Below are 18,636 nucleotides of genomic sequence, written 5' to 3'. Positions count from 1 at the left end.
GATGGATGTTCTCTGTCAAGCAAAGAAACAACTAGAAAAGCTTACATGTATAAATGGAAAAAATTGATCTTTTACTACAGTTCTTTCCCTTCCTGCCATCAACCTGTCTCTCTCCATGGTTCTTCGATATTTGCTCCATCTCAAATCTTCTGGTCTTTCTCTCTCGTCTATTAGAGTCTATCTCTCAGAAATTGTCTCATACCAACCACTGACCTTTCCAGTGGCTCGATTTTTCAGACATCCCACGCTCAAGCGCTTTCTTAAGGGATTGTCACATGCTTGCCCGGACGTTTACCTGCCCTCTCCACAATGGTCCTTCCATCACCCACAGTGTGACTCTCAGAGGTCCACTCAACTACAATTACAGGTGAGAAACCTGCCATTCTCCCTCTAAAGAATCCCCCACTCACCTCAACTATTGCCCATTATGTTCTCCATCATGCTAACCAAGCCCTGGAACATTGGGATTGCCTGACTAAGGATGGATGGCCGTCTCCCCATTAAGGACCTGTGCTGCAGTCTCAAATCTTCAGAGGACATAGACCACTTATGTACCATACAGTGCAAAGCACCCCAAACTACTGGGTTGAGAGTCAAGGCCATACTCTGTGCCCTTTTCACCTTCCCAGTCTTCAGTGCTGCCACCATGTTTGCCCCAGAGATCTGGAGGGGCAGGAGGGATTTCAGTGTCACAGCCTTTAAAATAGTGCCCACCTGAGTCTCCTCAGTCTCCTTCTTCCCTGCAACAGATATATTTATACTTGAAGGAAAGTTCCCAGCAACCACAATGTTGCTTTGCATAGGAGATATTTGCTAGGAATGGGGACCAGGTATGAATATGGAAGGCAATGTCTGGTGCTCTTCAGAAATTTCCAAGTCCAAATGCACACCGCTATTTTTTTAAAAAAAATGTTAACATGTTTGTGTTATGTTTATGTTCTTTTCAGATATCACAGTGAGTTTACTGTCCTTAGTTGTCACAGCATGTGGACTTGCTTTGTTTGGGGTCTCTCTATTTGTGTCCTGGAAACTTTGTTGGGTTCCTTGGCGAGAACGTGGCCTACTTGGAAACAAAGACAAGCAGGAATCCCAGAACTATACAGATACCGAGACCAATGACCTTGAATACAATGAGGATTACCTGGGACGTCCTGCTACCTACCCAGACTCTTCCATGAAGATTAGCCACACCTCTCCTGACATTCCATTGGATGCCAAGGCAGGGACCAAGGAGAACTGTGTTCACAATGTCCGGATACATCGACAAATCACAGAACCAACTCCTTCTGCAAGGTCAGTATAGTTTAAATGTCTTTGTTACAATAAGGATAATGGCCGTGATGTATTAAACATTGCTGTTCCAAAAGTATCTTTTCCTTCACAGTCTATGATTAGTGGAGATTTGGAGGCATTTCCCTGAAGTGCGGGGTCTGGGAGCATCCCTTGCTTTACCAAGTGTTGTAGGAGAATCCATCATGGGAAAGAAAGGAATATCTGAGCAAGAGGGAGTCGCCATTCTTGCTCTATGTGGGGCATCTTGGTCCCAAGAGACCGTAATAGCTGATGCTTGCGTGAAGGCCTGAGACCGGGGAGCAAAGAAATGGCATGGAAGGCAAAGACAGCTTCAGCTTTCAGTGGTTAGAGGAGGAGTCGAGAGACTTGGAAGAGAAAAAGCTGTGTTAAGGGATAACTCCCTTCTCTCCACCTGAGGGCAAAAGGATTATGAGGTTTGCCTGACCTCCCTCCTCCCACACTGAGCACAAAGTAACATCCTGTGTGATGCAAATAAAGCAAGGTTACTCCTTTATTCCTTGTTCACTTTACACCTTTACAAATAGTTAGGACTATATCACTATATCATTTCAGAACATGAAACATATTCCAAAGAATCCTGAAGTCAATAAGGTGCCCTCTGTCTGATCCCATGCTGACACTTCTCCATTGTTTTCTGCTGCTGCTCAGCTTTTGCACAATGCCTCATTGCTATATCTAGCAATTTTGGTCAAAAGAGAAGGCTATGTGTATTTCAAAGCCTGTGGTTTCCTTTATCCAGTATTTCAGTATTTTGAAACAGAATTTCATGTCCAGCTTGTTTTAGGGCATGTTCAGCTACTGCAGATTTTTCTGGTTGTTTTAGTCTGCAGTGGTCAAAATACTGAAATACTGGACAACACCAGCAATCATTACGTCAGACTGTACAGGGAAGCCATTGAAATCCACAAGCACCAGCAGAACTTCAACAAAAAAGAGAGGAAAGTTTGAAACTCAACAAAACTTGGCTCCCAGCTCTGAAAAATACAGCATGCAAAAGGTCAACAACCTCTAGCCAGCCACAAGGATCGGGAATCACTACAAACAAAAGACCAGCTAATGACACCCATCAATCACAGTGACAGATAATCTCTCCTCTGTATCACAACAATGCACCCACAACAAGACACGCTAATCACCCATCTCCTGAATAAGACAAAAGCCTATCTCACAGCTATAAATACTCCACTCTCAAGCCAACTACACCAGAGCACAGAGTGCTGTCCTCTGAAGATGCCCGCCACAGAGACTGGCGAAACGTTAGGAAGAACAATGTTCAGAACAAGGCCAAAGAGCTCGAGAAACCCACAACAACCAATGCTTATATTCTTTAGCCCAGCAATCAGTGGGTGGTTGGAGGTTCCTAAGCTTAGAACTGGGAACCGTCATTGTTGAAGGAAAACAGTAACTTCAAAGTGGAGGGTTAGAACTACATTTGCCCATTTTAGCTTTTAAATATTGTCATTTAATTATGTAAATTAAATGCCCTGGATCATTTTAAATGTGAAAGGTGGGGTAAAAATATTTTAAACAAATAAATTCTACTAAGACTTGCATTATTTATATGGAGCAGTCCTCGTCACAGTGGAAATCAGATAGTTTTCAGCTGGTGTGCTGAATATTAGTATATCTGAGAAAAATGAATATTGGTTATATTAATTGGAACAAACTTAATGACTGGAACAAGTATTTAATTTGCTGTGACAGCTCCATGTTGGTAGGCAACAGGTAGGTGGAAAAGCACACAGATTTCTTGTTTTTTTTCTGAGCTAGACAAAATTGCCAGGTTGTTAAAAGCTCGCAGTATGTGAAGACAACCTCAATTTAGTCTTGCAAAGGATGCTCATTTACACCATCTCTACTTTTGTAGGTGTTGATATATCCCTGCAAAGATTTCAGCAAAAATAGATCAGGTTAATAAAACACTTGTGAGAGTTAGAAATATGAAATGCTGGGTTTCAGCTACAGCTTTGATTGGCTGGTTGGGATGTGAAATCACACAGGGAAGACCAACTCAGCAAAATTACATAAAGGAACGCATATATAAAGATGGAAACATGAATTACAACGGGCAATGCTAAAATCAAAAGAGGCTCTATTAGGTTTGTGTGATTCATTTATTTCAGTGAATTGTTGCCTGTATTGGCCAAGCATATCAGCATCTGTTAGAACTGTATATCGAACAACTGAATGGTTCAAAACTGGGAAAGGAGTACGCCAAGGCTGTATATTGTCTCCCTGGTCCATGGGGTCACGAAGAGTCAGACACGACTTAACAACTAAACAACAACAGTCGTTAAGTCATGTCTGACTCTTTGTGACCCCCATGGACCAGAGCACTCCAGGCCTTCCTGTCTTCCACTGCCTCCCAGAGTTTGGTCAAATTCATGTTGGTAGTAACATGATATACATTGTAAGTAATAGCTGGATTTTTTCTTTTTTAACAGCTGTGAAACACAGTGCAGAAAGGTAGGGATTGCAGTCCAATTTTCTTCTCTCTGTGTGCCCACAGGTTGAAGTCTAATGCACACCTTGTTACCTATCTCACTGGTTCTTAACCTTGGGTTACTCAGGAGTTTTGGACTGCAACTCCCAGAAGCCTTCACCACCAGCTGTCCTGACTGGGGTTTCTGGGAGTTGCAGTTCAAAAGCATCCGAGTAACAAAGGTTAAGAACCACTGACCTATCTTTTTCACACAGTTCTTGATGTTTCAACTTAGATACTACCCCACAGTGCTAGAGCACTCTGTGGGTGGTTTACACCATAAATATGCAAACAACAATTTGTCCCCCACCCCCCATGAGCTGTGTACTCATTTTACTGACTTCCAGAAGGATGGAAGGTGGAATCAGTCTTGAGCCGGCTACCTGACCCCGTCAAGATTCTCACGTACGAAATTATTCTTTCAAAGTTCTATCATTTCATACTTAAAGAATCAAGGAACAGGAAAAGATATTGTAGCCTGCAAGTCTCAGGATTCCGTCTTGGATGCTTGAACTTTATTTTTAAGATAATTGAGGGAGGGGCTTTTAAAATTATCACAATACTTCCATTGTCAACCATGTAGTCAAGGGAAGGCTTTTTTTTGGCACACTTTTTAAACAATTCACATGTTGACATTTTAGGATTGTTTTAAAATTCTGTTGAATTTTAAATTCGGGACGAATAAAAATTAATGATTTGTATTTAAAATTTTGATTTAAATCATGGTTTAAATTTTAAAAATCCAATTTTTACAATTTTTTAATCATGATTTAAATGAAGTTGAAATCAATTCAAATAAATTTGATTGAAATAAAATACATCCTGATTGGATTGTTTTTGTTTGTGTGTATCACTTTGAACTATTGATTTTGGCAGCCACGTTATCACACAAGGGACTTTGGAGAATTCTTGGAGGGTGCTTGGAGGGTACTGAAACTGAATGTGAACCTTCTACAGTGGGTCTCAACTTACAAACTTAATCCGTATTGGAAGGCAGTTTGTAAGTTGAAAGGTTTGTAAGTCGAATCTGCATTTCCCATAGGAATGTATTGAAAACCATTTAATCCGTATCTGTTCTTTTCTGTCCATAGAAACTAATGGGAAAGTAATGGGAAGCTGCTATTCCACCTTTTACCACTAGAGGGGGATATTTTCTTCTTCTTTTTCTTAGGTCAAGAAAAGTTCAGGAAAAGATGGGGGGAGGCAGGGAACAGTTTTAAAAGCAGTTTTGAAATCTTTTTTTTCAACAAAGCCAATTTTAAAGCATGTTTAACACAGAGACAGGAGTCTGGAAGTCACACCTTAGCCCAGTCTTTGCAAGCCAGAATGCCTGACCCACACAATTCTTCTGCAAAAACACAGATAGGCACAATTTTGGAACTCACACGTTAGCCCAGTCTTTGCAAGCCAGAATGCCTGACCCACACAATTCTTCAGAGCCACTATTGGTGGTGGTGGTGGGGCTCTGAAATGCCTCCCATGGCAGCGGAGAAGCCCTGGAAGGCATCTCAGAAGTCCCCGCCACTGCTGCTGCCGCTTCCCCTGGGAGACCCAGTCTACCAAGCTTTCCTCAGGCAGTAGACCAGGCCTCCTGGGGCTTTGTACGTCGATTCTCCATTTGCAAGTCGAAATGGAATTTTGTGGACGGAGAAGTGTGTAAGTCGAACCATTTGTAAGTCGAGACCCCACTGTAAGTACCTGTGGTAAGCAAACTCAAACGGTTTGACATTATGAGAGGAAGATACGAAGGAGATATGAATTAGATGTATTTTTTGACAACTGTAAAGTGGGTTCCTATCCAGGTTGTAGTGAGAGGAACCACCAGGAAAATAGGGAAACTGCAAGGGGGAAAGTCTGCAGCAGAAGTCTAGTTGGTAAGCAGAAGAATTAACAGTGAATACCAGTGAAACTATGATAAGCTGCTGAATTGAAACCTGTGTTTTTATTAGTTATGTGATACTGTTGACATTTGGAAGGTGCCATATTTCTGGGCCAGGCATGGAGGGACATGTTATGTTAGAGGGCTCGATTTTCCTCCCTCAACCTTCCATGATTTGGACTCGCTCCTTGACGCTGTCAGGACTAGAGATGGGGGTATTCATAGATGAATATGAATATCTCCCCACAGGTAGAAATAATGAGGATCCAACCCCATAGAGCTTCCTATCGCACTGTGCTCTGCAGTGGATTAGCCACTCCTGGCTGGAGGCAGGATGACAAGCCTCTCTGCCAGGTCACATAGTGGCTAATCCATTGCAGAGCACAGCGCGATAGGAAGATGCCACTGCGCCTGCAGCAGTGGCTGAACAGTGAGGGGACAGTCCAGCTCCATGGGGCTGGACCCTCATTATTTCCACTTGTGGGGAGATATTCATATTCGACCCCGGATGAAACATCATCTCCCTAGCTGCTCTTTAGCCAAGAACCACAGGCTTTGCTTCTGTCCTTCCCTTTCCTCACAGAGAAGAGGAGGAGGACTATTCTCAGCTGATATTCACTTCAGGATTCAGCTGGTGATTGAAAGCAGACAGCTTTGCTTCTTTGTTCTCTTCCTTGCAGAGATAAGCAAAATGGAAATCTCTGTTACTTCCAGTCATTACTAGTAAGTGGTGCAAATGTTCTCCAATATCAGAATTTTTCAGAAATATTTACTTTTTATCTTTGTGGTGGAGGAACAAAAATAAAAGAAGGGGGGGGGGAACCCACAACAGTCTTGCTCAAGGAGAATTTTGACTTGAAAATTCCTCAGTCTTAAAAAACAAAAAACAAAGGTATGCTGTTCCTACTAGTGTAATCATATTTGTGTTTAATTAGATCCATAAACATTTGTTCATGCTTTGTTTTGGGTTTCACCAGTAGTTTGCTTTGAGAACCCTTTTGTTACAGAATGACTTTTAAATATCATGAAAAAAAAAAAAAGAATGAATGGATATTACTGTTTTTATTTAAGGCACAACTCAATTCGACGGCAGCTGAATCTCTCAAACCCAGACTTCAACATTCAACAGATCCAAAAGCAGGAGCAGCTGACTGGGATTGGGCGCATCAAGCCAGAGTTGTATAAACAAAGATCAGTGGACACAGACGATGGGCGGAGAAATAACAGCAAGTCTTGTGGAAGACTTAACTTTATTGTGAAATATGACTGTGACTTAGAACAACTGATGGTGAAGATTCACAAAGCTGTCAACCTTCCTGCAAAGGATTTTTCTGGAACTTCGGATCCTTACGTCAAGATCTACTTGCTTCCAGATAGGAAGACAAAACACCAGACTAAAGTACACAGAAAGACCCTAAACCCAGTATTTGATGAAGTTTTTTTATTTCCTGTTCCTTACAATGATTTGAGTTCAAGGAAACTCCATTTTTCTGTGTATGACTTTGACCGATTCTCCAGGCATGATTTGATCGGCCAAGTGATCGTGGATAATTTTTTAGAGTTGTCAGACTTTCCCAGGGAGTGTAACATGTGGAAGGACATCGAATATGTGACCAATGTAAGTATGACTCCTTTATACTGCAATATTTTTTGTCTCACTGAAAAGCTGCTTTTTCATTTTGACTTGCTCAGCTGCTGACAAGGTAGCTGATTTATGAAGAAACAAATGTTTAGACTGGATACAGTTCAAGTCCAAAGGCTGTTAGAAAACATTTTTAATGGAAGAATTTCTCTTAAATTATGTAGATGTTGACAACTTATCCATGAATTCTGTTCCCATTATTTCCATTAGACCTCTTAGTGGTTTACAGGATGTAACATAAGATACTTGGTTATTCTTAGTGATTGGACAATTAACATGTTTTAGCATGAAGTATATGGACATACGAAAGAGTTTCTACCCTTGGTATGCTATTATTGTTTCAACTTCTACCCGTTGGAAGAGGTTGGGAGCAGTATTATAGCAGCCGTTCTGTGGACAAGGGATATTTAAAAAGATATAAAGAAGGAGCTATGAAGTTTCAATGGCTAAATTTAGTAAAGTTGTAACGGAATTTTTTTTTTACCTTGCTTTTGCGATTAATCACGTGAAAGACCTGTTGCTGTGATACTTCATGTGGAAAACAGAGGGAAACCTGACAAGTACTGTATATTATGTTTGCAGCAATATATCCTTAAGAAACCCATAGCAGAACCATTGTGGAAGAAAACCATTAGGTTCAGAATGTTGTACAGTGAATGAGGAAAAAGCCTTGTATGTTGCAGAAGTTTTCAGAGCTGCCTTAAAATTGTAAAAATGTACTTATGGAATTAGGGTGATGGGAGCAGAAATGAATTCTGCAAAGCACTGGATGAGGAAAAGAGAGTTTTGGAGTTATAAGGGAAAGAAATCAGAGCAGGCTAAAAAAAAAACTGGATGCATTAAGCATTTTCAGAAACATCACCTGTGGCCCTCCAGATGTTTTAGGATCACAACTCACATTATCCTTATCTATTGGCCCTGCTGGTTCAATCCAGTACAGTTTGCAACATAGCAGGAGCTGGAGGGCTGTAGATACTCCACGCCTCCCATAGGCATTCATATCCTTCACAAACAAGAACTACGGACTATTGAGGGCTTCCGGTTCCGGCTCAGCCAGGCAAGACGCTCATGGCTACGCAGCGGTGATTTTATCTTTATTTTATGTAATTTTATATGGTTTTTATAGCTTTTGTTTAGTTGAAGCTTCTATTCTACTTCTTGGCTGAAGGCATGATTTTAACCTTGGTAAAAGTAAACACAGAGATAATGACCACTGGAGCTGCCGAGAGATATTAGAAATACCTCTGTACGAAAAATTACACAACTGCAGCCTTGGGAAGAAAACAGAAGAAAATAACACCGCTATTGCGGACAGTAAGCACCTGCTTGAATCAAGTCTGCAAGAAAAACATTTACTTTGTTTAAGAAAAGCCGTCTGCCTTCGGGGGTTGTTTGGCATACAGCAGGGGCTGATCCGCTGACTCCGTCAATTTACAATTGACTCACAGTGAGTAAAAGTCCTCCAAGGAACGGGTGGAACAACCTGCCCTTTAATGGTTTATGTTTGAGTGTTTACCGGAGCTAAGAAGTGTTTTTATACAGCTACTACTGACCGAACTGTGAAACCCACATTCTTCTCCCTTTGAGTGGTAGTTTGCACCTGCAGAAGTAGAGGGGGACACTAAATAAGCTTAATTTGTGGAGTAAAACTATGGTCACTACTAGGACCAAAAAAACCTATGGCAAGTTAAAAAAGGCTCCCCAAAAGCGAAATCAGAAATCTATAGCAGACTTCTGTGTGGTCTCAGATCAACGTGAACATGTACCCTCCTATAATCAAAGGCCGCTGAGGGAATTTACATCAAGTACCCCACTTACTACGGACAATGTAGGCATAAGTAATGGAGAGACATACCAGGGGGCTGCAGTCGGAACTCCGCACTCTGGAGGAGAAATCGGCAATTGGTCTCTGGACCCAGAACTCCTAGAGAAGGCTCTCTCTGCCTCTATGGAATCATTCTATAAATACTTAAATCTATCAACACCTGGGCCTAAGGAGAACCATATGGAAGGAACAGTAGGCCCCCAAGATGCTCAAGGGCCCGAGAGTGAACAAACTAGGATTATTTACACCCAACTACGTGATCAGTGTCTCCTCTCAGCTAAATCCAACCAGACCATTTTCAATAATCTGCATGATCTAAAGAAAGAAATCGCTGATACTAAAGCAATACTACAATGCATTGCTGACATGATAAAGTTGGGGATTTTAAAAGCAGCACCCCCCTCAAACCCTCAGAATACTGAACAGAGAGGACTTCAGGCAAAAAAGGAGCTGGGTACAAAAGATCAAACACACAAAGATAACTCCCTAGCCTTTAAAGGTCAGAGTTACCCACAGTTATCAGAAAAAGCAACTCAGGACCGAATGCCCATCTCTGGGAAGACCCCAAAGGCCTGGGCTGATCCATATGAGCGAAATGAGGACACAGAGGACACAGAGGGACCTGACCTAACATCCTCTAATCTAGAGCTAATAACCATAGACGAATGGTGGGGAAACACCCCAGAAGAACCCTATCCCCAGCATCCACTTGCTGTGACAACATGCAAGGAAAATATACAGATTAAAAAACCCCAATGGTCAGCAACCTCAGACAGTGAAGGGTCCACCCCTGCTGAAAGCCCATCACTCAAGCCTGTGAACCACATCACCATCTACAACTGGCCACTAAGAAAACCAAATGGCACCTGGGCCTCCAACTCAGAAGTATTGCGGACAATAACAGAAATTCTGGGCAAGGATTGGGATGCTCAAATGAACACAAAATGTTACTGCATCTATCCCAGCAAGCCCGGGCAACTAAGAGGCAGGGTGCACTTGATCTTCGCCAATAGTGAACAGGCCCATCATTTTTGGAGCCTGTTGTACAAGTTTGAAAAAATAGCAGTATCATTCAAATGGGGAATACATACAACTTACTCAAATATCAACCTAAGACCGATCACAAAATTGGACACCTACAAACTAACAAATACATCCAGAGAAATTCAGGTTCCAGAACAAAGAGATGGCCCCACAGCCGCTTCCATAAGGAAGATAACAGCCGAAAACCCTAGCTATGACCTGTACAGAGATAGGGCTGAAGCTTCCACCATTTACAACAGATCACCTTCCAAAACCAAATCAGATGGCAGAGGAAAGGAAACGCAGATCAATGTTGCAACCTTCCCAAACAATATCCCAATTAACAAGCCTCGTGATCTTACAAGCAAAATCAAAAACCAGAGTAATCAGGTGAAAATGCTCTCAAGGCCAAGGCATCTTTCAAAAGGTATCACATCCTCCAGAAAAAATAGAATATACCATCCATACAAAGAGAAGTTACATCCAGCCTGCTCGATGGGAACTATTTCCGACTCCACCTCCGAGTGGCATACGGGCAATAGATATGCCCCTTTAGTAGCTTATCCCCAGAACTGACTATTGGAAGGCAAAAAATATAAACATCTTAAGAAGCCTTTGTCCAGGAATATTGCAAGGGGGGAAAACAAACAAAAAGTCCAACTCCACAAAGATACCACAGTTCCAAACACAACAACGACTACCTACCTGGGTAGAGCTGAAAGATATCCCTTTAGCAGAGAGACACAAAGAAATCAAAACAACAAAGACTGGGCCCGTAAAGATTATCCTTTTCCCACACCAGTTGCTCCCCTCACCTACAGAGGATGTCAGTCATCAGATGTATCCCTGCCTGCTCTGGAGAAGCTAAAGTTATACAAGGAAGGGAACCCCATTAAAATGCTCTCTGCCACAAGAGGGGAAATGATCCCAAAGGCAGAACAACTGAACATTCAGGAGCGAAATGAGGCACCAGACACTCAAGAATTGCGATGTGCTCCAGAAAGCAACCAAACATCTGCATCTAAAATTGAACTTTTATCATGGAATGTGGCAGGTTGGACCAGATGTATCTCCCAAACCCACGATACTCCTTTCTTTCGTAGCAAATATGACATCATTCTTTTGCAAGAAACTTGGTCTGACAAAGATATAATTCTAGATGGTTTCAACTCTTTCATGGTAAAGGCAATCCCAGGGCGCGGACCGGGGAGACTGAAGGGGGGACTGAGCATCCTGGTATCAACGGCTCTGAAAGTTAAATCTACGATGAAACCCCCCCTGAGACAGCTGGCCATGGCAGTAGTACTTACAGGAAGTATGAAAACCCTATTGATTATTAACATATACTTACCTCCCACATCCAGAAAAGCTGAAACAGAAGGAAACTGGACAGACCTTGAAAACTATGTAAGAGAGCTTATCATGGAACATCCGGATGCTTTGGTCCTGACTGGTGGGGATCTAAACGCCCGTATGGGACCAGATGATGACTATCTGGGAACCAAATTTAAGATGATAGCCAACATAAGAAATGATAATGTGGGGACCCTGAATCAGGAGAGGGCATCTAAGGACCAACATGCAAATTATGCCGGGGCCTGTCTGTACAAATTTGCCTACAGACTGGGCCTCTCAGTTTTAAATGGCACAATCACAGGTGATACTCCAGGAAAATATACATTTATGGCAGCAACTAAAGCTAGTACAATTGACTACATCCTGGTGTGCAGGGGGCTCCTTTCCATGGTCAAAACTCTCCAAGTACTTCCTTACATGGAGGGGGATCATTTCCCCCTACATCTAAGTTTCCACCTAAACGTCAGAAATTTAGACACAGAACCAAGATATCATACTGAAATTACAGCACTAGAAAGAGTGGGTTGCCGAGTAAGATGGTCACCTAAACTGGCACAAAATTTAAAACAACTTTTAACTTCGAAAAATCTGATTGATGCCCTTAATCCAGTAGGAAGCCAGACAGTCCACTGGAATCCCATAGATAAATATGAAATTCTCCTACAACAATTACAGCCACATCTCATCCATTCATATAGCAGAAACCTTCAGAATTCATATAACCGATCCAAACCTTGGTTCAACCAAAGCTGTAAGGCAGCAAAACAATTAGTTAATCAGACATACCAGGAATACCTGAGAGCAGAAGACCATGTCAAAAAAGAGGCCCTCCTAAAACTACTGGTACATAAGAAAGAATACAAACAGCAGATACATCATAGTAAAAGAGAACACACGAGAGAACTATGGAGGAAGGTGATTGAAGCAGCAAAAGCCAAAAATCCATCCCTTTTCTGGAAACTAAGATTATCAGAGCCCAAACACCCATTATCCTCTTGTATTCCACCAGATAAATGGGTATCCCACTTTACAAGTATGTATGAGGATGTCATTGTACCCCCTTCTCCAGTAATGCTTGGAAGCACTCCCAAATGGCCCCCGGTGACCCCAGGTGAAATAATAGCTCATATAGATCAGTTAAAAAATGGAAAAGCCCCAGGCCTTGATGGCATCCCACCAGAACTCCTAAAAGAAAACAAGACATGGTGGGGCTCCTTTCTAGCACCTCTCTTCACCCATATTAATGACACAGGCCAAATCCCAATATCATGGAAAACGGCCACAGTGGTCCCATTTTATAAGAAAGGGAAAAGGGAAGATCCAGCCAACTACAGGCCAATAAGTTTGCTGAATATTATAAGCAAACTATATGCAAGGCACCTCCTAGACAAACTCCTGGAGTGGCTCGAAGTAGAAAATATCATTGGGGCAGAACAAGCAGGCTTTCAGCCAGGGAGATCCACAATAGAACAATGCCTAATTATACAGCATCTTATAGAGAAATACTCAGCCAAAGGAGTAACATCACTCTATGCCGCCTTTGTGGACTTTAAATCAGCATTCGATTCTATATCGAGAACACACCTCTGGGACAATCTATCAAATTCATCTATAGACAAAAGACTTCTATATCTAATCAGGGCCCTACATGAAGAAACATACCTGAGAGTCAGGTGCAGCAGACAGGGACACCTCACGGAATCTGTGCAAACGCACAGAGGTGTTAGGCAAGGCTGCCTACTGGCACCAGCATTATTCATATTCTACATAAACGACTTATCAAGCTGGCTTAACACCGCCGATCTCCATTCACCTAAACTTACAAATAGAACAGTGCCAGCCTTACTCTATGCTGATGATACAGTAATTCTATCCAGAACCCCCATAGGGCTGAGGAGGGCACTTAAGAAGCTTGCCTCATACTGTGAATATAAATCATTAACGATTAACTATCAGAAGACCAAGATAGTCGCCTTTGGACAGAGACCCAAGAGTAGGTCATGGCAAATAAATGGACACAGTATCGAGCAGGTGAACAGCTTCAAATATCTGGGGGTAGTATTACAGGCCTCAGGATCTAGGCTTCAGCATAGTAAATTTGTGGCTGATCAGGGAGAAAGATCGGCAAATAGTATAGTAAAATTCCATCTCTCCCAAGGAGGGTCCTTCATACCAGCAGCCCTCAAATTGTACAGAGCAAAGGCATTAGCCCAGCTGCTGTACGGCTCATTCATGGGGCCACCCAGTTCTCACTTCGCACCACAAGAAATAGTCCAATCCAAATTCTTAAGAACTATACTCCAGGTCCCAAGATGTGTGTCAAATGCAAGGATAAGGCTAGAAACAGGATGCCTTAAAGTAGAAGCCTGGATTAGAATTCAATCTATATATATGTGGCTAAAGGGACAGTTAAATCCAAAAGGCCTATTTTCCTTGTTATTTAAAGATAACTATCAATCTAAGTGGGTTAAATCGGTCCAGGGCTACTTGGGGAAAATTGGCCTCTCACCTCAGGCACTTATATCCTCTGGAATAGAGCAGGCAAAACAAATAGTTAAACAAAGAATAGAGGACAATGAATACCAAACAGACCTTTCTAGCATCCAAAATATGGCAGCAAGGACTTACATCAAAAATTGTATGGTACCGGCCAAATACTTAACATCTTTGGAAATTAAAGGAATTAGAAGAGCCTTTACTCTGGCAAGGTGTTTGGCCCTCCCCTCTGCTGTACTAGAAGGGAAGTATAAAAATACCCCTTTTGCTGAAAGGTTATGCTCCTGCCACCTGAGGGAGATCGAGACCATACAGCACATGTTCTTCACTTGCCCATTGAATGAAGTAGTGCGAAAAGAGACTATAACCCCCATAATAGATAGATTGCCAGGACGTTCGGAGGGAAATAGGCTAGAGTTCCTTCTCTCAGATGTTGATGTCCAGATCACCTGTCGGGTTGCGAGGTTCTGTGTAGCAATTCTTCGATTGCGGAAGTTAAATACCAATTAGATTGCCGTTCCCAGTTGTATGTATGCCAACATGTTCTAATGGAATACTGAAAGTTAGAAATTTTAAGGTTTTATAAGGTTTTATACTTATGTGACTGGTCTAAGGACTGTAAATAAACTATTGATTGATTGAAACAAGAACTACAGGGAGATAAGCAAGAACACCATCAGTAAAAACAAAATCACATCTTTTGCATGTGAAATCTGCGGTCTTGGATGTGGCTGTATTTCTTTGCTGGTTTCACAAAACATGAAAGAATTTGCTTCAAGCTATTGTAATTTCACTAGTCCACACATTTCTGTTAAAACACTTTTAAGGCTAACAGTAAAGCAACAGAATTAATTACAGGGAAGTATTTCATCACACCTGTACATTCCAAATGCATTCCATTTTTTTTTTCTTGATACAATAACTGGTTGAAAGTGCTTTGATTTGCAGTAATGACTTTAATGTATTACATAGAGTTTAGTTGATCCTAATTGAACAAGGAATCTTGCTGTCTCCATCAGCTGTGGGATTCTTTCTGCACTGCAAATTTCTCAGCAGGAGCCATAACCCAGTTAAAGAGAGAGAGATGGTTTCTGGATAAGAAACTCAGAAAAATGAATTTCCTACCATGTTCTGTTTTCAAATTAATAGTTTCCAGCTTTCTATTCTGTGAATGTTTGTAATTAAAAGAATAATTCAAATATTATGCATATTTTATTTCTGTCTGTCACTCTCTTTCTCTTTGTGTTCTCAAACACTGAAAATGCAATCTCAAATCTTTGTGTAGTATACACCAGCAGAGTATAAAATCCATTCTATTGCCTATTTGGACCTTTGCCAAGGTTCATGAACCATTTTGATTGAATTGAGTGATAAGAAAAAAAAACTAGAACTGATTTATTGTGAAGAACAGAAAACACAACATTTTGACCATTCTTAACTTTAAATTAGAACGGTTTCAAACTCTAAAGAGAATCCTATTTTATGTATACAGTGAACTCTCGACCTACGGAATTAATCCATATTGGAACGGTGGCCACAGGTCGAAAAGTCTGTAGGTCGAGGTTTCATTTCCCATAGATCGGTGGTGGTGGGACCTCCAAGAGGCCTCCGATGGCAGCGGGGAAGGCCTCCGGAGGTCCCCCGCTGCTGCTGCTGCTGCTGGGAGCCAAGCCACACTACACTCGGTCAGCGGTGGTGGCGGGGGAAGTCCAGGAGTCCGAGCATGGTTGGGATCACCTGGCATGGCATGTCTCCCAGCAGCAGCGGCAGTGGCAGGGGACATCCGGAGGCCTTCCAGGGCTTCTCCGCCACCGTGGGAGGCCTTTCGTATATCCCCCCGCCACCGTCGATCGTGCTTTGGAGGCACAATCGGCGGTGTGTGGGGGGAACCTCCAAGATGCCCTGGAAGTCATTCAGAGGCAGATCGGCAGCCTACGGATTGGAAGGGGAGGCGAGGAAAGTGCCAAATTTGAATTTTGTGCTTTCCCCACATCCCCCTTGTGGTCCGTAGGTCGATTCTGCGGCAGCAAGTCGAAGTTAAACTTTGCGGCTGGAGAAGTACGTACGTCGAAAAGTACATAAGTGGAGTCGTTCATAAGTTGAGACTCCACTGTACCAGGTTTTAGTCGGTTAAAATACTTACCATTAAATCTTCTGAATTTGTTGTTGTTGTTTAGTCATTAAGTTGTGTCTGACTCTTTGTGACCCCATGGACCAGAGCACGCCAGGCCCTTCTGTCTTCCACTGCCTCCCGGAGTTGGGTCAAATTCATGTTGGTAGCTTTGATGACACTGTCCAACCATCTCGTCCTCTTTCGTCCCCTCTGAATAGATAGTTCTATATCGCTCTGTTTGTGACAGAGCTATATAGAGCTATGCATTACGTGAAGAAATTGAATAGGGAGACAATTTTTACTGTGTCTTATAATGTCTGGAACTAAGGATCAAGCTTGAAGCTGAATGCTGTTTCAGAATAAATAAAAGGAAACTTAGAAATTGCTATCAAAAGATGGCCGTCAACTTGAACAGCTTTAAGAGATTAATGGACAATATCAGTGACAGCTAGCAGGGTGGATTATATTTAAATCTGGATTAAAATCACACTTTCAATTTTGAAATATCAATTTTTGTTAAAATGTAAGACAAATCCAATTTTAATTTTTTTTTTAAAAAATTAATTTTTAATTATTTAATTAAAGTTTAATTTTTAAAAATTTAAATCATGATTTAAATTGTGGATTAAATCAATTTGATTTTTTAAATGATTTTTATACAGCCTGACTGCCAAGTTACAAATATGTGTCCCCTCCAGTGTACGTCTGTATATCAGTTACTAAGGAGTGTATGAGTTACTGTCACATGTATGTCTTACTTATGGGCTTCTTGTTGGCAGCTATCTGACCACAAAGCACTTGCCTAGATAGTTATTGGCCTATTCCACCAAGGTTCTTTTCATTTATGTAGTTGACCACATTTTGAGGAATTGTCCCTTTGAGAAATAGGCATCCTTCCATCTCGAGAGACTATTGTCCATTGTACCCATGCAAATATCCTTTTGTAGTTTTCATATAATTCTCCATCTTGAGCAATTAAATGGTTTTGTTTGGGAGTTTTTAACGTTTTGCTTCTGGAACCCTCCAAGAGATATGATTCTTGACTAAAACTGGTGCGTCTTTATTTGGCTCCAGTCCACTTCCTCAGAAACTAGGCTTGGACCTGTAGGGACCTAGGAAGATGACAAATGTAGCCAGGTGAACCCAGAATCTTTTGATCAGTAACATCAAAATTTGCCAAAAATCTTGTTCATGGTCTAAAGGTGCAGAAGGTCAAACAAAATTACAAGTGTAATTTCAATGTCGGGGCAAGCTGCACATCAAAATGTATGCATGCATTGAGTTGTTCATTAGCAGTATTTTAACCTGACTTTAATTCTAGGATATGAGGTCAGTAATCCAAAAAGTATTGGATTACTTTTTGATACAGTACAAGAAAAAGGTTGAACAGCCTCCAATTAAGACAAGCCAGATACATTTAAAAAAAAAATGGAACTGTGTATTTTTATGTGTTATCTGGATTAACTGTCTCAAGCTATGAAAAGATGTGGTATTAATTAAATAGAATTTATACCTTTAGCAATAAGAATGTCAGCATACCAATCTGAGCATAAACTAGCATAACAGTTTAACTAGCCTGAGCAGAAAATTCAGATTAAATCTAGTATCAAAATGTTAGTACATTAGTACCAGCTGAGCGTCAGTAAGGAGACCAGTCCACAGGCAAGGTGCCACTACTGAGAAAGCTGCAACACATTTCCTGCCTAATGAGTTCCTCCAGCAAAGAATTCCAGTGACCTGGGCTTGGAAGAATGGATGAAGGATCACATGGTGGTGAAGGAAGCCACTGAGAAAAGATGAAGAAAGAGGCAAATCCCATTTGTTGGAATCCTTAGATCTATTTGTACTCAACCTGAGCTCAGTTATCCCATTCCTTAGTTTTAGGAAATTCATTTTAAAAGATTCTGACAAATTAGTTTTTAAGGAAATGGGTTTGCACAGTATCTTTACATATAAACAACTTGAAATCAGTATTTGTTAATGATTATATCGCAAATTTGAACTTATTTTGTTTATGGAATATCTGAAAAACACATGAGAAATTTGATTTAAATCCATGAGAAAGATCCATTTCTGATTTTTAATCCATGATTTATTTAAATCATCCTGCTCTCTGGGCAACAGAAGAATGTGTGTGTTTTTTTTTTCCTTATGCTGACTCAAAAGTCACAAACTATTATTCCAGCTTTTAAGTTCTTTGGCACCCTTCATCTAGCTGGATAATGGGAAATGAGTAAAGATTTCAAGCATTCTAATTAGGCTCCACCAGGTACTGAGATGGTTTCATACCTACTTGTGCCCTTCCAGTGGTTCACTGGGACAGGAGAACAAACAACAGAAGATCCTCTATGCATGCACACTTTTGATGCGTTGGTCATCCATCCTGTTGAAGACTTCTGAAAACCTTGAAACCTGTCAGAGGGTTTTTGTTGTTGTTGTTGTTGTTTTTTAATATTCGAATTGGCCTAACAAAATATATTACAGTATCTAAATATTAGCTTCTATG

At 41.2% G+C, this 18,636-nt stretch overlaps 1 protein-coding gene across 6 annotated transcripts in view; it reads left to right on the top strand.

Moving 5' to 3' along the window:
- The window catches only part of SYT9 (synaptotagmin 9), a 118,068-nt gene that overhangs the window by 61,741 nt on the left and 37,691 nt on the right, over positions 1–18,636 (top strand). For all 6 annotated transcript variants that reach the window (XR_013540895.1, XR_013540894.1, XR_013540893.1 and 3 more), the window contains exons 2-3: positions 948–1,293; positions 6,747–7,293. Coding sequence is in view for 3 of the 6 variants with exons in the window: in XM_078384006.1 (XP_078240132.1) it covers positions 948–1,293; positions 6,747–7,293 (893 nt within the window). In the remaining 3 variants the exon portion in view is untranslated. The remainder of the gene's footprint in view (positions 1–947; positions 1,294–6,746; positions 7,294–18,636) is intronic.

Source organism: Pogona vitticeps, chromosome 1 (assembly GCF_051106095.1).
Source record: "Pogona vitticeps strain Pit_001003342236 chromosome 1, PviZW2.1, whole genome shotgun sequence".
NCBI lineage: Eukaryota > Metazoa > Chordata > Lepidosauria > Squamata > Agamidae > Pogona > Pogona vitticeps.
The sequence above is the reverse complement of the archived record's forward strand: the minus strand, read 5'-3'. Positions and strand labels throughout refer to the sequence as shown.